The sequence below is a fragment of the Pseudophryne corroboree genome, chromosome 6 (assembly GCF_028390025.1).
Source record: "Pseudophryne corroboree isolate aPseCor3 chromosome 6, aPseCor3.hap2, whole genome shotgun sequence".
Taxonomy (NCBI): Eukaryota; Metazoa; Chordata; class Amphibia; order Anura; family Myobatrachidae; genus Pseudophryne; species Pseudophryne corroboree.
This window is the reverse complement of record NC_086449.1, coordinates 812,347,741-812,365,337: the sequence shown is the minus strand read 5'-3', so window position 1 is coordinate 812,365,337 and position 17,597 is coordinate 812,347,741. Positions and strand designations below refer to the sequence as shown.

General features: G+C 47.1%; 1 protein-coding gene and 1 pseudogene across 1 annotated transcript in view; both read left to right on the top strand.

Moving 5' to 3' along the window:
* The first annotated feature begins 1,379 nt into the window (after nucleotides 1–1,379).
* Nucleotides 1,380–17,597, top strand: part of LOC134933681 (E3 ubiquitin/ISG15 ligase TRIM25-like) — a 196,527-nt gene continuing 180,309 nt past the window's right edge. The window contains exon 1 of the mRNA XM_063929057.1: nucleotides 1,380–2,373. Coding sequence (XP_063785127.1) covers nucleotides 1,401–2,373 — 973 coding nt within the window. The 5' untranslated portion in view covers nucleotides 1,380–1,400. The remainder of the gene's footprint in view (nucleotides 2,374–17,597) is intronic.
* LOC134933683 (tripartite motif-containing protein 14-like) lies at nucleotides 9,303–10,737 on the top strand (annotated as a pseudogene).

Sequence of the window (17,597 nt, the reverse complement as noted above, 5' to 3'; positions counted from 1 at the left end):
AGCACTGAACTGATCGCAGATGCCGAGTAAGTCTCGAGTTACTCAGAAACTGCACAGAGATGTCTTATGGCAATATTGTGAATCTTTCGTTCGCAATTTTAAGATGCTAAGATTCACTCCCAGTAGGCGGCGGCTTAGCGTGTGCAAAGCTGCTAAAAGCAGCTTGCGAGCGAACAACTCGGAATGAGGGCCAATGTGCACTGCAGAGGAGGCAGATTTAACATGTGCAGAGAGAGTTAAGGGGGGTACTCACGGAGCGATATTCTAAGCAATCTGACTAGATTGCTTAGAATATCAACCTGATCGCTCCGTGAGTACCCCTTACAGCGATAGCGATGCGCAGCCCCGCGCATCGCTATCGCTGCAGCTAGATTGGCCTGCATGCAGGCCAATCTAGCGGGTCGCTCACTTCACCCGCTGGGTGAAGTGAGCGGCCCCAGTCTCCCCCCGCATGCTCAGCACAGATCGCGCTGTGCTGAGCGGCAGGAGAGATGTGTGCTGAGCGGTTCGCTCAGCACACATCTCTCCCGCATCGGCCCGTGGGTACTGAGCTTTAGATTTGGGTGTGGTGTGTTCAATCTGCAATCTAATTTGCAGTGTAAAAATAAAGCAGCCAGTATTTACCCTGCACAGAAATAAAATAACCCACCCAAATCTAATTCTTTCTGCACATGTTATATCTGCCTCCCCCCCTGCAGTGCACATGGTTTTGCCCAACTGCTAACAAAAATCCTGCTGCGATCAACTTGGAATTACCCCCATTAGCTGTGTCCCTTAGTGTAACTCAGCCTGTAGCTATGATCTGAGTGACAGCTCCCCATAGTTGCCTACCCTCCCTCATTCTGCAGGAGACTCCCTGAAATAGCAGCAATCTCCCTCACTCCCTGAAAAATCCAGCAATCTCCCTCATTGCACCTTACCCCCATTATGCAGCTATTACATTCTTGGGGGAAAAATAAATCAGAGATACATACATTCAAATGGGATCATTAGTGCCATTTCCCTGCATTGGTTATAAGGCACAATGATCCCTATGGCCACTTACACTATATGGAACCTCTTGTAAAAAAACAATACACAAACAAATCCTGCAAAATATCAGTGTCTTTTCTTCAACAAGTAGATCTTATTAACTTTGGGTCTCATTTACATTTGGATGTAAGTCATTTTCATGACACGCCTCTCAGATGTAGCAGTACACGTCCGCGCTGATAGGTGTTACTTTTACATCTCCCTGACAATGCTTTTTCAAAGGTAGGCAAGTATGCAGCTCCCCCTCCCCCTGTGTGCAGCTCCCCCTCCCCCTGTGTGCAGCTCCCCCTCCCCCTGTGTGCAGAATGTGACCTCACTGGTATCTGAGTGTCAGGTTTCAGTTTCATTTCTCTCTCCTGCTGCCAGCGATGGCGTCTGCTGATCTGAGACAGGAGCTGGACTGTTCCATCTGCCTGAGCATTTACACAGATCCTGTAACCCTGAGATGTGGCCACAACTTCTGCCGGGTCTGTATTGATCGTGTGCTGGATACACAGGAGGGGGCTGGAGCTTATACCTGTCCCGAATGCAGAGCAGAGTGTCAGGAGCGTCCTGCACTGCAGAGGAACATAACGCTGTGTAACATAGTGGGGAGTTTCCTGTCTACTCGGCCAGATCAGGAGGAGACTGGGATCTTCTGCACTTACTGTGTGGACTCTCCTGTACCTGCTGCTAAATCCTGTCTGCTGTGTGAGGCTTCTCTGTGTGATAATCACCTGAGAGTACACAGCAAGTCAGCAGAACACGTCTTATGTGATCCCACCACTGCCCTGGGGAACAGGAAATGCTCCGTCCATAAGAAGATCCTGGAGTATTACTGCACTGAGGACGCTGCCTGTATCTGTGTGTCCTGCAGTTTGGATGGAGAACATCTGGGACACAATGTGAAGATGCTGGATGAGGCCTCTGAGAAGGAGAAGCTGAGAAAAGTTCTGCAGAAACTGACCACAAAGAGAGCGGAGACTGAGAAAAGAGTCCAGAGACTGCAGGAGCGCAGGAGAGAAGATAAGGTCAAAGCAGCTGGAGTAAAAGAGAGAGTCACTGCCCTGTTTAGAGACATCAGGAGACAGCTGGAAGACCTGGAGAAGAGAGTCCTCAGTGAGATCTCCAGGCAGGAACAGCGCGTTTCACTCTCAGTCTCTGACCTGATCCAGAAGCTGGAAATAAAGAAGGACGAGCTGTCCGGGAAGATGCGTCACATTGAGGAGCTGTGTAACATGTCTGACCCAGTGACTGTCTTACAGGAACCAGACACAGGGGACTTGTGTGATACTGAGGACACAGAGAGACATGATAACCAGGTCCGTGGTGCAGGAGATCTGGATGTGGGTCTCATCTCAGGTGTCACGATCCGGGTATCTGGACGCCATTTCTTACCCATCAGATGCCTCCTAAGGCTGGCTCAGCGCTCCAGGACCGGATCCCATCTGTTATCCTAATGTTCACATTCCTGCATCCTCTCCTGTCTCTCTGAGACGCTGTCACAGTAACGCCTTATTACATCTGGCATGGCGTCTCCCGCGGCCTCCGCCGCCGTCCCTGAGCTTCTGCATGCAGAGTGTCAGAGTGGCGATTACGTCAGCCGCGGCCTCCGCTGTGTCCGCGTGGTTGGATGTGCACTTGTCAGCCTGGCGTCTCCTGTCTCCAGTGGCCGGCGCCGCCATTACTGTTTTCATTACCACATGGATTACAAACCAAACTTCCCTCCAAGTGTCTGCATGGGCGCAGCCATCTTGGATTCTGTCAGCTGATCATTTCCTCCAATCTGTTGTCAGTATTGTTAATCTGCATAATTGCCTAGCCAATCCCTTCCTTGCTGCAGGTATAAATACACTGTGCCTGAGCAAGGAAGGCGTCAGTGCTTTGGTTGTCAAACCTAGTTCCTGTTTGTCTCTCTCCTGTGATTGTCTTCCAGGTTCCAGCTCCTGTCTCAAGACTTCCACCATAGAGACCCGCACCAGCATTCCACCTGCGGTGTAGCCTGACTCTCCAATCCATTGTGGATTCATCTGTTTCCAGCTACAACATTACCTGCTTCCAGCTCAGCTTCCAGCAGAGTACAGCTTCCCTTAAAGGGCCGGTGTCCTTTCTACACTTTACCACTCTCCACCGGTATTATTATTTCTCCGCTCTCAAGTTCTACATTTCAGTTCATATTTCATCGCTCCCAAGTTCATTTATTATTTAACTGGTTCCAGCCAGTATCCACTCCGTGCTAACAACAGTCTGGTTCCAGCCAGTATCCACAGCAGCTGTTTTACCTTCAGCAACCCAGCTTTTCCTGGAACACCAGCTGGCACAATCCTGGGTTATCTCCATTGCTACAGTCTGGCCTGGTAAGGACTTTCCATCTAGAAGATCATAAGAACTATCTCACACTACCAGTGCCCTGTGGTTCCTGCCATCCTGTAGTACCCAGGAACTGTATTTATTATTTGCTGACTTTTACGTTTTCTTTTACTGCTGCTGTGTTGCGGAGTTGTCATAATAAACATCATTGACTTTTATCCAAGTTGTCGTGGTCACGCCTTCGGGCAGTTATTATTCATGTTACTTACATGTCCAGGGGTCTGATACAACCTCCCAGGTTCCGGTACATCTCAGCCCCTACAACTGAGGCTGCCTCCCGTCAGCTCAGGCCCTCAGTTGTGACAGTAAGCACTGACCTAATGAATCCAGCCGGAGACCAGGATCAAGCGGCCAGGCCGATGCAAGAACTGGCAGCCCGACTAGAACATCAGGAGGCTGCACAGGGCCACATCATCCGCTGTCTCCAGGATCTCTCTACTCGGCTGGATGGGATTCAGACAACTCTCCGTGGATCAGGCGCATCTGGTGCGTCAACCACAGTGACTCCAGCTATAACCCCACCCACCTTACCCATTTCTGCTCCACGTCTTCATCTTCCAACGCCAGCAAAATTTGACGGATCTCCAAGATTCTGCAGGGGATTTCTCAACCAGTGTGAGATTCAGTTTGAGCTACAACCTGGCAATTTTCCCAGTGACCGTACAAAAATTGCCTACATCATCTCTCTTCTCAGTGGCTCCGCCCTTGACTGGGCATCACCGTTATGGGAGAGGTCCGACACCCTGCTATCTTCTTACACTGCATTCGTGTCAACATTCAGGCGCATCTTCGACGAGCCAGGCCGGGTAACCTCAGCTTCATCCGAGATTCTCCGTTTACGCCAGGGGTCACGTACTGTAGGACAATATCTGATACAGTTCCAGATCCTGGCATCCGAACTGGCATGGAACGACGAGGCCCTGTATGCTGCATTCTGGCATGGCTTATCTGAGCTTATTAAAGATGAGTTAGCTACCAGAGACTTACCTTCTAAGTTAGATGAGCTAATCTCACTCTGCACGAAAGTTGATTTACGTTTCAGAGAGAGAGCAACTGAGCGTGGAAGATCATCTGCTCCAAAATCTTCTGCTCCTCCTCCTCGTCAACTGTCACCATCTAAAGATGAGCCCATGCAAATTGGCCGTTCCCGTTTAACTCCTGCTGAGCGCCGAAGACGTCTCTCTGAGTCTCTTTGTCTTTACTGTGCAGCTCCGTCTCACACCATCAATGCCTGTCCCGAACGTCCGGGAAAACTCCAAACCCTAGCTCGCCCAGGAGAGGGCCGGCTAGGAGTAATGATCTCCTCTCCATCTCCTCATGATTGTAATCTCCCAGTCTCGCTTCAAGTTGCTCAACGTTATCGGAACGTCATTGCTCTCCTTGATTCCGGAGCAGCTGGGAACTTTATTACTGAAGCCTATGTTAAACGGTGGTCCCTACCCACCGAGAGACTTCCTTCCTCCTTTTCCTTAACTGCCGTGGATGGCAGTAAAATTTTTGATACTGTTATTGCTCTAAGGACTCTACCAGTTCGTCTGAGAGTGGGAGTTCTTCATTCCGAACTTATTTCACTTTTAGTGATTCCAAGAGCCACACATCCTGTGGTCCTGGGCCTTCCATGGCTCCGTCTTCACAATCCTACAATTGATTGGACGACTACACAAATCCTGGCATGGGGTTCCTCCTGTGCAGAGACATGTTTGTTTAAAGTATTGCCTGTCTGTTCTTCCTCCCCCAGGTCGTCTGATGTTCCACCTCCTCCATATCAAGATTTCATGGATGTGTTCAGTAAAGCTTCTGCTGATATCCTTCCTCCTCATAGAGAATGGGACTGCCCGATTGATCTCGTTCCAGGGAAGGTTCCACCTCGAGGCCGAACTTATCCGTTGTCTCTGCCTGAGACGCATTCTATGGAGGAATACATTAAAGAGAACCTAGCAAAGGGGTTCATTCGACCTTCTTCTTCCCCAGCCGGCGCAGGCTTCTTTTTTGTAAAAAAGAAAGATGGTGGTCTGCGGCCGTGCATCGACTACAGAGGTTTGAACGACATTACCATCAAGAACCGTTATCCTTTACCCCTGATTACTGAGCTCTTTGACAGAGTTAGCGGAGCTACCATCTTTACAAAGCTGGACTTGCGAGGTGCATACAATCTCATCCGGATCCGTGAGGGTGACGAGTGGAAGACCGCCTTTAACACCCGTGACGGACATTATGAGTACCTCGTCATGCCCTTCGGATTGAGCAATGCTCCAGCTGTCTTCCAGCATTTTGTCAATGAGATTTTCAGAGACATTCTATACCGTCATGTCGTGGTCTATCTAGACGATATCCTCATTTTTGCCAACGATTTAGAGGAACATCGTTTTTGGGTTAAAGAGGTTCTGTCCCGTCTCCGTGTCAATCATCTCTATTGCAAATTAGAAAAATGCGTCTTTGAAGTCAAGTCCATTCCGTTTCTAGGGTACATTGTGTCCGGTTCCGGACTAGAGATGGATCCTGAGAAACTACAAGCAATTCAGAATTGGCCGGTACACTACACCCTCAAAGGGGTCCAGAGGTTCTTAGGGTTCGCCAATTATTACCGAAAGTTTATACGAGACTTTTCCACCATTGTGGCGCCTATTACTGCTTTCACCAAGAAGGGTGCTAACCCGTCCAAGTGGTCTGAAGAAGCCATGCAAGCTTTTCATCTTTTAAAACAGAGGTTCATCTCTGCGCCTGTCCTGAAACAGCCTGACATCGACTCTCCTTTCATCCTAGAGGTGGATGCCTCCTCCGTTGGAGTAGGAGCGGTGTTATCTCAGAGGGCTAAAGATGGCCATTTACATCCTTGCAGTTTTTCTCCCGGAAGTTCTCCCCAGCTGAGCGCAACTATGCCATTGGCGACCAGGAGTTGCTAGCCATCAAGCTCGCTCTAGAAGAGTGGAGGTATCTGTTGGAGGGAGCTTCTCATTTAATCACCATACTTACAGACCACAAGAACCTTTTATACCTGAAGGGCGCACAATGTCTCAACCCTCGTCAGGCCAGATGGGCACTTTTCTTTTCCAGGTTCGACTTTAAACTCCAGTTCTGTCCGGGCTCTCAGAATCGCAAGGCCGATGCCCTTTCCCGCTCATGGGAGCAAGAAAATGAGTCAGAGTCTTCAGACAAGCATCCTATTATAAATCCGTTGGCATTCTCCACGGTAGGGATGGACTCTACGCCCCCATCAGGGAAAAGTTTTGTGAAGCCGATGCTAAGGAAGAAGCTCATGCATTGGGCCCATGCTTCCCGTTTTGCCGGACATACAGGTATCCAAAAAACCCTGGAGTTTATCTCTAGGTCCTATTGGTGGCCAACTCTGAAAAAGGACGTCTTGGAGTTTATTGCATCTTGCCCAAAGTGTGCCCAACATAAAGTATCCCGCCAGTCGCCTGCGGGGCAACTGGTTCCACTATCCGTTCCCCGTCGACCATGGACCCACTTGTCGATGGATTTCATTACAGACTTACCCATGTGCAACAAGTTCAATACCATCTGGGTGGTAGTTGACCGGTTCACCAAGATGGCACACTTCATTCCTCTCACCGGTCTTCCGTCAGCTTCCAAGTTGGCTCAAGTATTCATACAAGAGATCTTCCGACTCCACGGTCTTCCTGAAGAAATTATCTCAGATCGAGGAGTTCAATTCACAGCCAAATTCTGGCGAAGTTTATGTCAAGTCCTCCAAGTCAAGCTAAAGTTTTCCACGGCTTACCATCCTCAGACCAATGGTCAAACCGAGAGGGTGAATCAGGACTTGGAGGCCTTCCTCCGCATCTATGTGTCCTCCTCTCAAGATGACTGGGTTCAATTACTTCCCTGGGCCGAGTTCTGTCATAACAACCAGTATCATTCTTCATCTGCTTCAACACCATTCTTCACTAACTTTGGATTCCACCCTAAAGTTCCTGAGTTCCAACCGCTTCCAGCAACTTCTGTTCCCGCAGTGGATATCACCTTGCATCAGTTTGCCAATATCTGGAAGAGCGTACGATCAGCTCTGCTCAAGGCATCGTTCAGGTACAAGAAGTTTGCGGATAAGAAGCGTCGAGCAGTTCCTGCTCTCAAGGTGGGTGATCGGGTATGGTTATCCACGAAGAATTTGAGGTTAAGAGTTCCCAGTATGAAGTTTGCACCTCGCTATATCGGTCCTTTCAAGATTGAACAAGTCATCAATCCTGTTGCTTACAGACTCCAGTTGCCTCCCTTCTTAAAAATACCCAGGACATTCCATGTTTCCCTGTTGAAACCGCTGATCTTGAATCGGTTTCATTCCTCACTTCCTCCAACTCCGAAAGTCCAAACTCAACGAGGCGTTGAGTATGAAGTGGCCAAGATCCTGGACTCACGTCACCGTTACGGTCAACTACAATATCTTATTGACTGGAAGGGTTATGGTCCTGAGGAACGTTCATGGACCAATGCTTCTGATGTCCATGCTCCTGCCTTGGTCCGGAGATTCCATTCCAAGTTTCCTCAAAAGCCAAAGAAGTGTCCTGGGGCCACTCCTAAAGGGGGGGTGCTGTCACGATCCGGGTATCTGGACGCCATTTCTTACCCATCAGATGCCTCCTAAGGCTGGCTCAGCGCTCCAGGACCGGATCCCATCTGTTATCCTAATGTTCACATTCCTGCATCCTCTCCTGTCTCTCTGAGACGCTGTCACAGTAACGCCTTATTACATCTGGCATGGCGTCTCCCGCGGCCTCCGCCGCCGTCCCTGAGCTTCTGCATGCAGAGTGTCAGAGTGGCGATTACGTCAGCCGCGGCCTCCGCTGTGTCCGCGTGGTTGGATGTGCACTTGTCAGCCTGGCGTCTCCTGTCTCCAGTGGCCGGCGCCGCCATTACTGTTTTCATTACCACATGGATTACAAACCAAACTTCCCTCCAAGTGTCTGCATGGGCGCAGCCATCTTGGATTCTGTCAGCTGATCATTTCCTCCAATCTGTTGTCAGTATTGTTAATCTGCATAATTGCCTAGCCAATCCCTTCCTTGCTGCAGGTATAAATACACTGTGCCTGAGCAAGGAAGGCGTCAGTGCTTTGGTTGTCAAACCTAGTTCCTGTTTGTCTCTCTCCTGTGATTGTCTTCCAGGTTCCAGCTCCTGTCTCAAGACTTCCACCATAGAGACCCGCACCAGCATTCCACCTGCGGTGTAGCCTGACTCTCCAATCCATTGTGGATTCATCTGTTTCCAGCTACAACATTACCTGCTTCCAGCTCAGCTTCCAGCAGAGTACAGCTTCCCTTAAAGGGCCGGTGTCCTTTCTACACTTTACCACTCTCCACCGGTATTATTATTTCTCCGCTCTCAAGTTCTACATTTCAGTTCATATTTCATCGCTCCCAAGTTCATTTATTATTTAACTGGTTCCAGCCAGTATCCACTCCGTGCTAACAACAGTCTGGTTCCAGCCAGTATCCACAGCAGCTGTTTTACCTTCAGCAACCCAGCTTTTCCTGGAACACCAGCTGGCACAATCCTGGGTTATCTCCATTGCTACAGTCTGGCCTGGTAAGGACTTTCCATCTAGAAGATCATAAGAACTATCTCACACTACCAGTGCCCTGTGGTTCCTGCCATCCTGTAGTACCCAGGAACTGTATTTATTATTTGCTGACTTTTACGTTTTCTTTTACTGCTGCTGTGTTGCGGAGTTGTCATAATAAACATCATTGACTTTTATCCAAGTTGTCGTGGTCATGCCTTTGGGCAGTTATTATTCATGTTACTTACATGTCCAGGGGTCTGATACAACCTCCCAGGTTCCGGTACATCTCAGCCCCTACAACTGAGGCTGCCTCCCGTCAGCTCAGGCCCTCAGTTGTGACATCAGGGACATTACACACATTATCTGATATAATAACAGGCATAAATACAGGGATATATGTACAGCAACCTACAGACCTATTACTGGATGTGACCACAGCTGGTAAATATATACAGATATCAGGTGACAGGAAAACGGCATCCTGGTCAGCAAACCAGAATCACCCAGTAACACCAGAGAGATTTCAGTATGATCAGGTAATAAGCACCAGGGGATTCTCCTCAGGGCGACATTATTGGGAGGTGGATGTCAGTAAATCAGTGGTGTGGAGGGTGGGGATGTGTTATCCCAGTATAGACAGGAGAGGAGATCAGTCAGACATTGGGAATAATAACAAGTCCTGGTGTCTGTGTAGGAGTGGGTGGCATAATCAGTACTCAGTGATACATGACAGTACAGAGATCCGGGTAGCTGGCAATACCCGCTCTGACAGAGTGAGGGTATATCTGGATTATGAGGCAGGACAGCTGTCCTTTTATTCTCTGTGTGACCCCATCAGACACTTACACACCTACACTGCCACCCTCACTGAGCCCCTCCATGCTGCATTATGGGTAGGGGACAGGTGTATAACTATATGTGGGGGAGTCAGGAGCTGGGAGAAATTACCATAGGAAATCCTCCCAGATACTGGTGACATCACAGGGCTGGGAATGTGATTGGTGAAGCACTCAGCCAATAGAATGTAGCAGTGGGTGGAGTTACATCTGATCCTTCCCCCTGTGTGACCACATGACCAGTGTGTATGGAGCTGTTCCCTTATTGGTGTGTTGCTGTCATTATAACTATATAAATACACATCTCTGCCTCTGACACCTGTGATTGGCTGGAATATCTGTCAGTGTGCTGATGTCAGTATAGTGTGATGGTGACATTATGTGTGACATCATTGTGACTACATCCCCGGCCCATCACCACACACCTGACCATAGGGAGGACAGCCCAGCACTATTTTATCTATGTAATATTTGCTGAATTCCTTAATATAAAACATTTGGCCTCAGCGTCCTGTGAGTAAAATGCTGATACTCTAGGGCGCTGCGATTCAGTAACACTGAGACCACTGGTGCCCCCTATTACTGTAGTCAGAGATACACTCACTCGCACTGGGTGTTATGTGTGTAGGGGGAGAATGGGGCGGGGACTGTGTAAAGCTCCGCCTACTAGGAACTGTAACAAAAGCCGATGTTTCTTACATAACACATGATTGGCTGGACAGCTACTGACTGCATGATGCCTCATTGCTTATCTGTATTATCTTATGCAGGAATCACAATGTATAATGACTGTTTATGTGCTCACCGTTATACAAGTATAGTACAAATTATACAGCGCTCTCTCTTTACATCGCGCCCTTTATACTGCCGCCATCACTTACCGCCATGTACACTGTCACCATAAGAGGCTTAATACGTACTAATGACATTATACATGTAAGACAGGCTTATGTGATTGGTTTCCACAGCTAAGCCTGTACATATAGGAGATATGTGCTCCTTCCGTTACATCGCCTGTATTATACACGTCTCAGGATGTCACACCCGGTACTCATACTCTGCAGTCACACACCTTACACATGGAGCTATTTGCTCCAGCATAGGAAGCCTGGTAATACTAATTATATGAAGGTAAGTGTAATGTGCCAGTTTATAACCATTGCAGCGCAGCAGAATATGATGTAACCTGACCATTACACTCAGCGTCATATAGTATTACCAGGCTTCCTATGCCGGAGCACATAGCTCCATGTGTCAGGTGTCTGACTGCGGAGTATGAGGCTGACACAGGCTGTAAGTAGGGTGTGCGGGAGATGCTGGGTGCTGGTGGTGACATCATCTCTGCCTACAGCACCTGGAACGGCCTCCTGCAGCCAGTAGCGCTAATGTATAATCGCTTCCGGTTCCAGTTAGAAAGAAACCGGAAGTAGCAGAGACTTACCCTGTATAACAGAAGCCAGCAATCTGACTCTGTACCTTGACACAGAGATCAGGGCATCTTGAAACGCGTCGGACGAGAATCTTGCAGCACCTTTACTCATCCAGTGCCGGAGGGCTATCTAGAGATTTCCGGTGTCTCATTTTCTCACCACCCGGCTCACCCAGTCTGGTGTCTGGTAACAGCGGCCACTTCAGCCCACATGTCCTTTTACTTGTACTTACCTGTGAATGTTCTTACTTATGCGATTATTCAGTCATTAAATAATTTGATTATTCATAATATCTACAGTTTATGTTTGTATAATTTTCTGCTTTCAGAGGCAATTAAGAAAAACTGTTTATTTGGGAGAAAAAGAATTGTTACAGCGCACAGGAAATAAATGTTTGTTAAAAATAAGCAAAGTGACTGATCCTGCAGCAGGTGTAATAGTTATGGATCAATTAGCAACAGCTTTTTTGTCACTGGTCTCAGAAAAATGTTGCATCCAATTGATATCAAGTTGTTTAGATCAAGTTGCTAAAAACTGCGTTTGTAATATAAAAATAGCTAATCATTAAATGGTCTGGCCAGACAAAAATAAGATTTTAAACCTACCGGTAAACCTTTTTCTCCTAGTCCGTAGAGGATGCTGGGGACTCTGTAAGGACCATGGGGTATAGACGGGCTCCGCAGGAGACATGGGCACCTAAAAGAACTTTCTAGTATGGTGTGCACTGGCTCCTCCCTCTATGCCCCTCCTCCCGACCTCAGTTAGAGAACTGTGCCCAGAGGAGATGGACAGTACGAGGAAAGGATTTTGTTAATCTAAGGGCGAGATTCATACCAGCTCACACCATCCACACCGTATAACCTGGAATACACATAATCAGTTAACAGTATGAACAAACAACAGTATCGGTCCAAGACCGATTCTAACTATAACATAACCCTTATGTAAGCAATAACTATATACAAGTTGTAAAGATATAAGGGGGGCTAATATTGTATTTGTGGTGTTTCAATCTGTATAGCGTTTAATGTACTTTTTATTCCTTCTGTTTCCATGTCTCTCTGGCTTGTGTCACTATTACCCCATGTGTGTGTTCATCCATTAGCCTATATATTCTGTACTATAATCTTACCCAGGTAAATACAGGTGTGCTGTGACCTGGCACATAGTGCTGTCATGTTATGTTATTGTAGGAGGATGCCAGTCTGGTATGGGGTTATTACAGGTTATCATTGCTATGCCTATTGAGTCCATCCTGTGATCCTTATATGGTCACACAGGAAATACATTTGAGGACCAGGTAATGTCTCTGAAGCTTCTCCTCCACAGGGGACAATCAGGACTTAAACCAATTTCCCTGTCATTGTTCCTTCTGTTTACTTTCCTCTGTTCCATCCAGGTCTCTGACAGACATCGCGGAGCCTGACCCAGCATGTGGTCAGCAGGAGAAGGAACAGCTGTGGGCGGGAGTAGGGAAATACCTGAGGTGGGGTCCCACCAATCAGGAACCTGCGTCTTCTCCCCAGGTGAGCGCGGCATGATGGGAATTTGGAAGGTTTTAAAAGAGGTTGCGCAGGTCAGCTCTGCATGTTAGTCGCAGGACTCTGGCTAAGGGGTGATTCTCTGCCAGGGAACCTTGTGGAACGCATCACCATATGTACTTACTACTGCATGGACTAATCTGCTATCACTGCTGTGTAGGCTCAGTGATAGTTCTGCTGTGTGGACCTGTTTATCTGGAACTTCTGTGTGGAATTGCTGTGGACCTAAATCCTCTACTGGGACTTACTATATGGACTGCTACCTGTATACTGTTTCTGGGCTATATTTACGTCTTTTTCCTGTGAATTATCTATTCCTGTGTGCTGTGAGAAATAAACCATCACTTTGGTTTCATCGGCTCTGTGTCTGAGTGATTAGAAGAACCCCGTATCTTCACACAAGTCTTGCAGATTTTCCGCACTGGGACGGGCGCCCAGCATCCTCTATGGACTAGGAGAAAAAGATTTACCGGTAGGTTTAAAATCTTATTTTCTCTTACGTCCTAGAGGATGCTGGGGACTCCGTAAGGACCATGGGGTTTATACCAAAGCTCCCAATCGGGCGGGAGAGTGCAGATGACTCTGCAGCACCGACTGAGCAAACGCGAGGTCCACGTCAGCCAGGGTATCAAACTTGTAGAACTTAGCAAAAGTGTTTGAACCCGACCACGTAGCTGCTCGGCAAAGCTGTAATGCCGAGACGCCCCGGGCAGCCATCCAAGAAGAGCCCACCTTCCTAGTGGAATGGGCCTTTACTGAATGCGGTAATGGCAATCCAGTCATAACATAAGCCTGCTGAATCGTGTTACAGATCAAGCGAGCAATAGTCTGCTTCGAAACAGGCACGCCAATCTTGTTGGCAGCATACAGGACAAACAATGCATCTGTTTTCCTAAATCTAGCCATCCTGGCTACATACATTTTTAAGGCCCGGACTACATCCAAGGACATGGAATCCTCCAAGTCACTCATAGCCACAGGCACCATTATAGGTTGGTTCATATGAAACAAAGACACCACCTTAGTTAAAAATTGAGGACGAGTCCTCAATTCCACTCTATCCACATGAAAAATCAAGTAAGGGCTCTTGTAAGACAAGGCCGCCAATTCTGACACACGCCTCGCAGATGCCAAGGCTAACAACATGACCACCTTCCAGGCGAGAAATTTCAACTCCACCGTTTTAAGGGGTTCAAACTAGAGATGAGCGGGTTCGGTTTCTCTGAATCCGAACCCGCCCGAACTTCATGTTTTTTTTCACGGGTCCGAGCGACTCGGATCTTCCCGCCTTGCTCGGTTAACCCGAGCGCGCCCGAACGTCATCATGACGCTGTCGGATTCTCGCGAGGCTCGGATTCTATCGCGAGACTCGGATTCTATATAAGGAGCCGCGCGTCGCCGCCATTTTCACACGTGCATTGAGATTGATAGGGAGAGGACGTGGCTGGCGTCCTCTCCATTTAGATTAGGGTTGAGAGAGAGAGAGAGAGATTGACCTGAGGCTGTGATACTGTAGAAGAGAGTGCAGAGTTTAGTGACTGACGACCACAGTGACCACCAGACAGTGCAGTTGTTTGTTTTATTTAATATATCCGTTCTCTGCCTGAAAAAAACGATACACACAGTGACTCAGTCACATACCATATCTGTGTGCACTGCTCAGCCCAGTGTGCTGCATCAATGTATATATATATCTGACTGTGCTCAGCTCACACAGCTTATAATTGTGGGGGAGACTGGGGAGCACTGCAGTGCCAGTTATAGGTTATAGCAGGAGCCAGGAGTACATAATATTATATTAAAATTAAACAGTGCACACTTTTGCTGCAGGAGTGCCACTGCCAGTGTGACTAGTGACCAGTGACCTGACCACCAGTATATATAATATTAGTAGTATACTATCTCTTTATCAACCAGTCTATATTAGCAGCAGACACAGTACAGTGCGGTAGTTCACGGCTGTGGCTACCTCTGTGTCGGCACTCGGCAGCCCGTCCATAATTGTATATACCACCTAACCGTGGTTTTTTTTCCTTTCTTTATAGTCATACTAGTTACGAGTATACTATCTCTTTATCAACCAGTCTATATTAGCAGCAGACACAGTACAGTGCGGTAGTTCACGGCTGTGGCTACCTCTGTGTCGGCACTCGGCAGCCCGTCCATAATTGTATATACCACCTAACCGTGGTTTTTTTTTCTTTCTTTATACATACATACTAGTTACGAGTATACTATCTCTTTATCAACCAGTCTATATTAGCAGCAGACACAGTACAGTGCGGTAGTTCACGGCTGTGGCTACCTCTGTGTCGGCACTCGGCAGCCCGTCCATAATTGTATATACCACCTAACCGTGGTTTTTTTTTCTTTCTTTATACATACATACTAGTTACGAGTATACTATCTCTTTATCAACCAGTCTATATATTAGCAGCAGACACAGTACAGTGCGGTAGTTCACGGCTGTGGCTACCTCTGTGTCGGCACTCGGCAGCCCGTCCATAATTGTATATACCACCTAACCGTGGTTTTTTTTTCTTTCTTTATACATACATACTAGTTACGAGTATACTATCTCTTTATCAACCAGTCTATATATTAGCAGCAGACACAGTACAGTGCGGTAGTTCACGGCTGTGGCTACCTCTGTGTCGGCACTCGGCAGCCCGTCCATAATTGTATATACCACCTAACCGTGGTTTTTTTTTCTTTCTTTATACATACATACTAGTTACGAGTATACTATCTCTTTATCAACCAGTCTATATTAGCAGCAGACACAGTACAGTGCGGTAGTTCACGGCTGTGGCTACCTCTGTGTCGGCACTCGGCAGCCCGTCCATAATTGTATATACCACCTAACCGTGGTTTTTTTTTCTTTCTTTATACATACATACTAGTTACGAGTATACTATCTCTTTATCAACCAGTCTATATATTAGCAGCAGACACAGTACAGTGCGGTAGTTCACGGCTGTGGCTACCTCTGTGTCGGCACTCGGCAGCCCGTCCATAATTGTATATACCACCTAACCGTGGTTTTTTTTTCTTTCTTTATAGTCATACTAGTTACGAGTATACTATCTCTTTATCAACCAGTCTATATTAGCAGCAGACACAGTACAGTGCGGTAGTTCACGGCTGTGGCTACCTCTGTGTCGGCACTCGGCAGCCCGTCCATAATTGTATATACCACCTAACCGTGGTTTTTTTTTCTTTCTTTATACATACATACTAGTTACGAGTATACTATCTCTTTATCAACCAGTCTATATATTAGCAGCAGACACAGTACAGTGCGGTAGTTCACGGCTGTGGCTACCTCTGTGTCGGCACTCGGCAGCCCGTCCATAATTGTATATACCACCTAACCGTGGTTTTTTTTTCTTTCTTTATAGTCATACTAGTTACGAGTATACTATCTCTTTATCAACCAGTCTATATTTGCAGCAGACACAGTACAGTGCGGTAGTTCACGGCTGTGGCTACCTCTGTGTCGGCACTCGGCAGCCCGTCCATAATTGTATATACCACCTAACCGTGGTTTTTTTTTCTTTCTTTATACATACATACTAGTTACGAGTATACTATCTCTTTATCAACCAGTCTATATTAGCAGCAGACACAGTACAGTGCGGTAGTTCACGGCTGTGGCTACCTCTGTGTCGGCACTCGGCAGCCCGTCCATAATTGTATATACCACCTAACCGTGGTTTTTTTTTCTTTCTTTATACATACATACTAGTTACGAGTATACTATCTCTTTATCAACCAGTCTATATATTAGCAGCAGACACAGTACAGTGCGGTAGTTCACGGCTGTGGCTACCTCTGTGTCGGCACTCGGCAGCCCGTCCATAATTGTATATACCACCTAACCGTGGTTTTTTTTTCTTTCTTTATACATACATACTAGTTACGAGTATACTATCTCTTTATCAACCAGTCTATATATTAGCAGCAGACACAGTACAGTGCGGTAGTTCACGGCTGTGGCTACCTCTGTGTCGGCACTCGACAGCCCGTCCATAATTGTATATACCACCTAACCGTGGTTTTTTTTTCTTTCTTTATACATACATACTAGTTACGAGTATACTATCTCTTTATCAACCAGTCTATATATTAGCAGCAGACACAGTACAGTGCGGTAGTTCACGGCTGTGGCTACCTCTGTGTCGGCACTCGGCAGCCCGTCCATAATTGTATATACCACCTAACCGTGGTTTTTTTTTCTTTCTTTATACATACATACTAGTTACGAGTATACTATCTCTTTATCAACCAGTCTATATTAGCAGCAGACACAGTACAGTGCGGTAGTTCACGGCTGTGGCTACCTCTGTGTCGGCACTCGGCAGCCCGTCCATAATTGTATATACCACCTAACCGTGGTTTTTTTTTCTTTCTTTATACATACATACTAGTTACGAGTATACTATCTCTTTATCAACCAGTCTATATATTAGCAGCAGACACAGTACAGTGCGGTAGTTCACGGCTGTGGCTACCTCTGTGTCGGCACTCGGCAGCCCGTCCATAATTGTATATACCACCTAACCGTGGTTTTTTTTTCTTTCTTTATACATACATACTAGTTACGAGTATACTATCTCTTTATCAACCAGTCTATATATTAGCAGCAGACACAGTACAGTGCGGTAGTTCACGGCTGTGGCTACCTCTGTGTCGGCACTCGGCAGCCCGTCCATAATTGTATACTAGTATCCAATCCATCCATCTCCATTGTTTACCTGAGGTGCCTTTTAGTTGTGCCTATTAAAATATGGAGAACAAAAATGTTGAGGTTCCAAAATTAGGGAAAGATCAAGATCCACTTCCACCTCGTGCTGAAGCTGCTGCCACTAGTCATGGCCGAGACGAT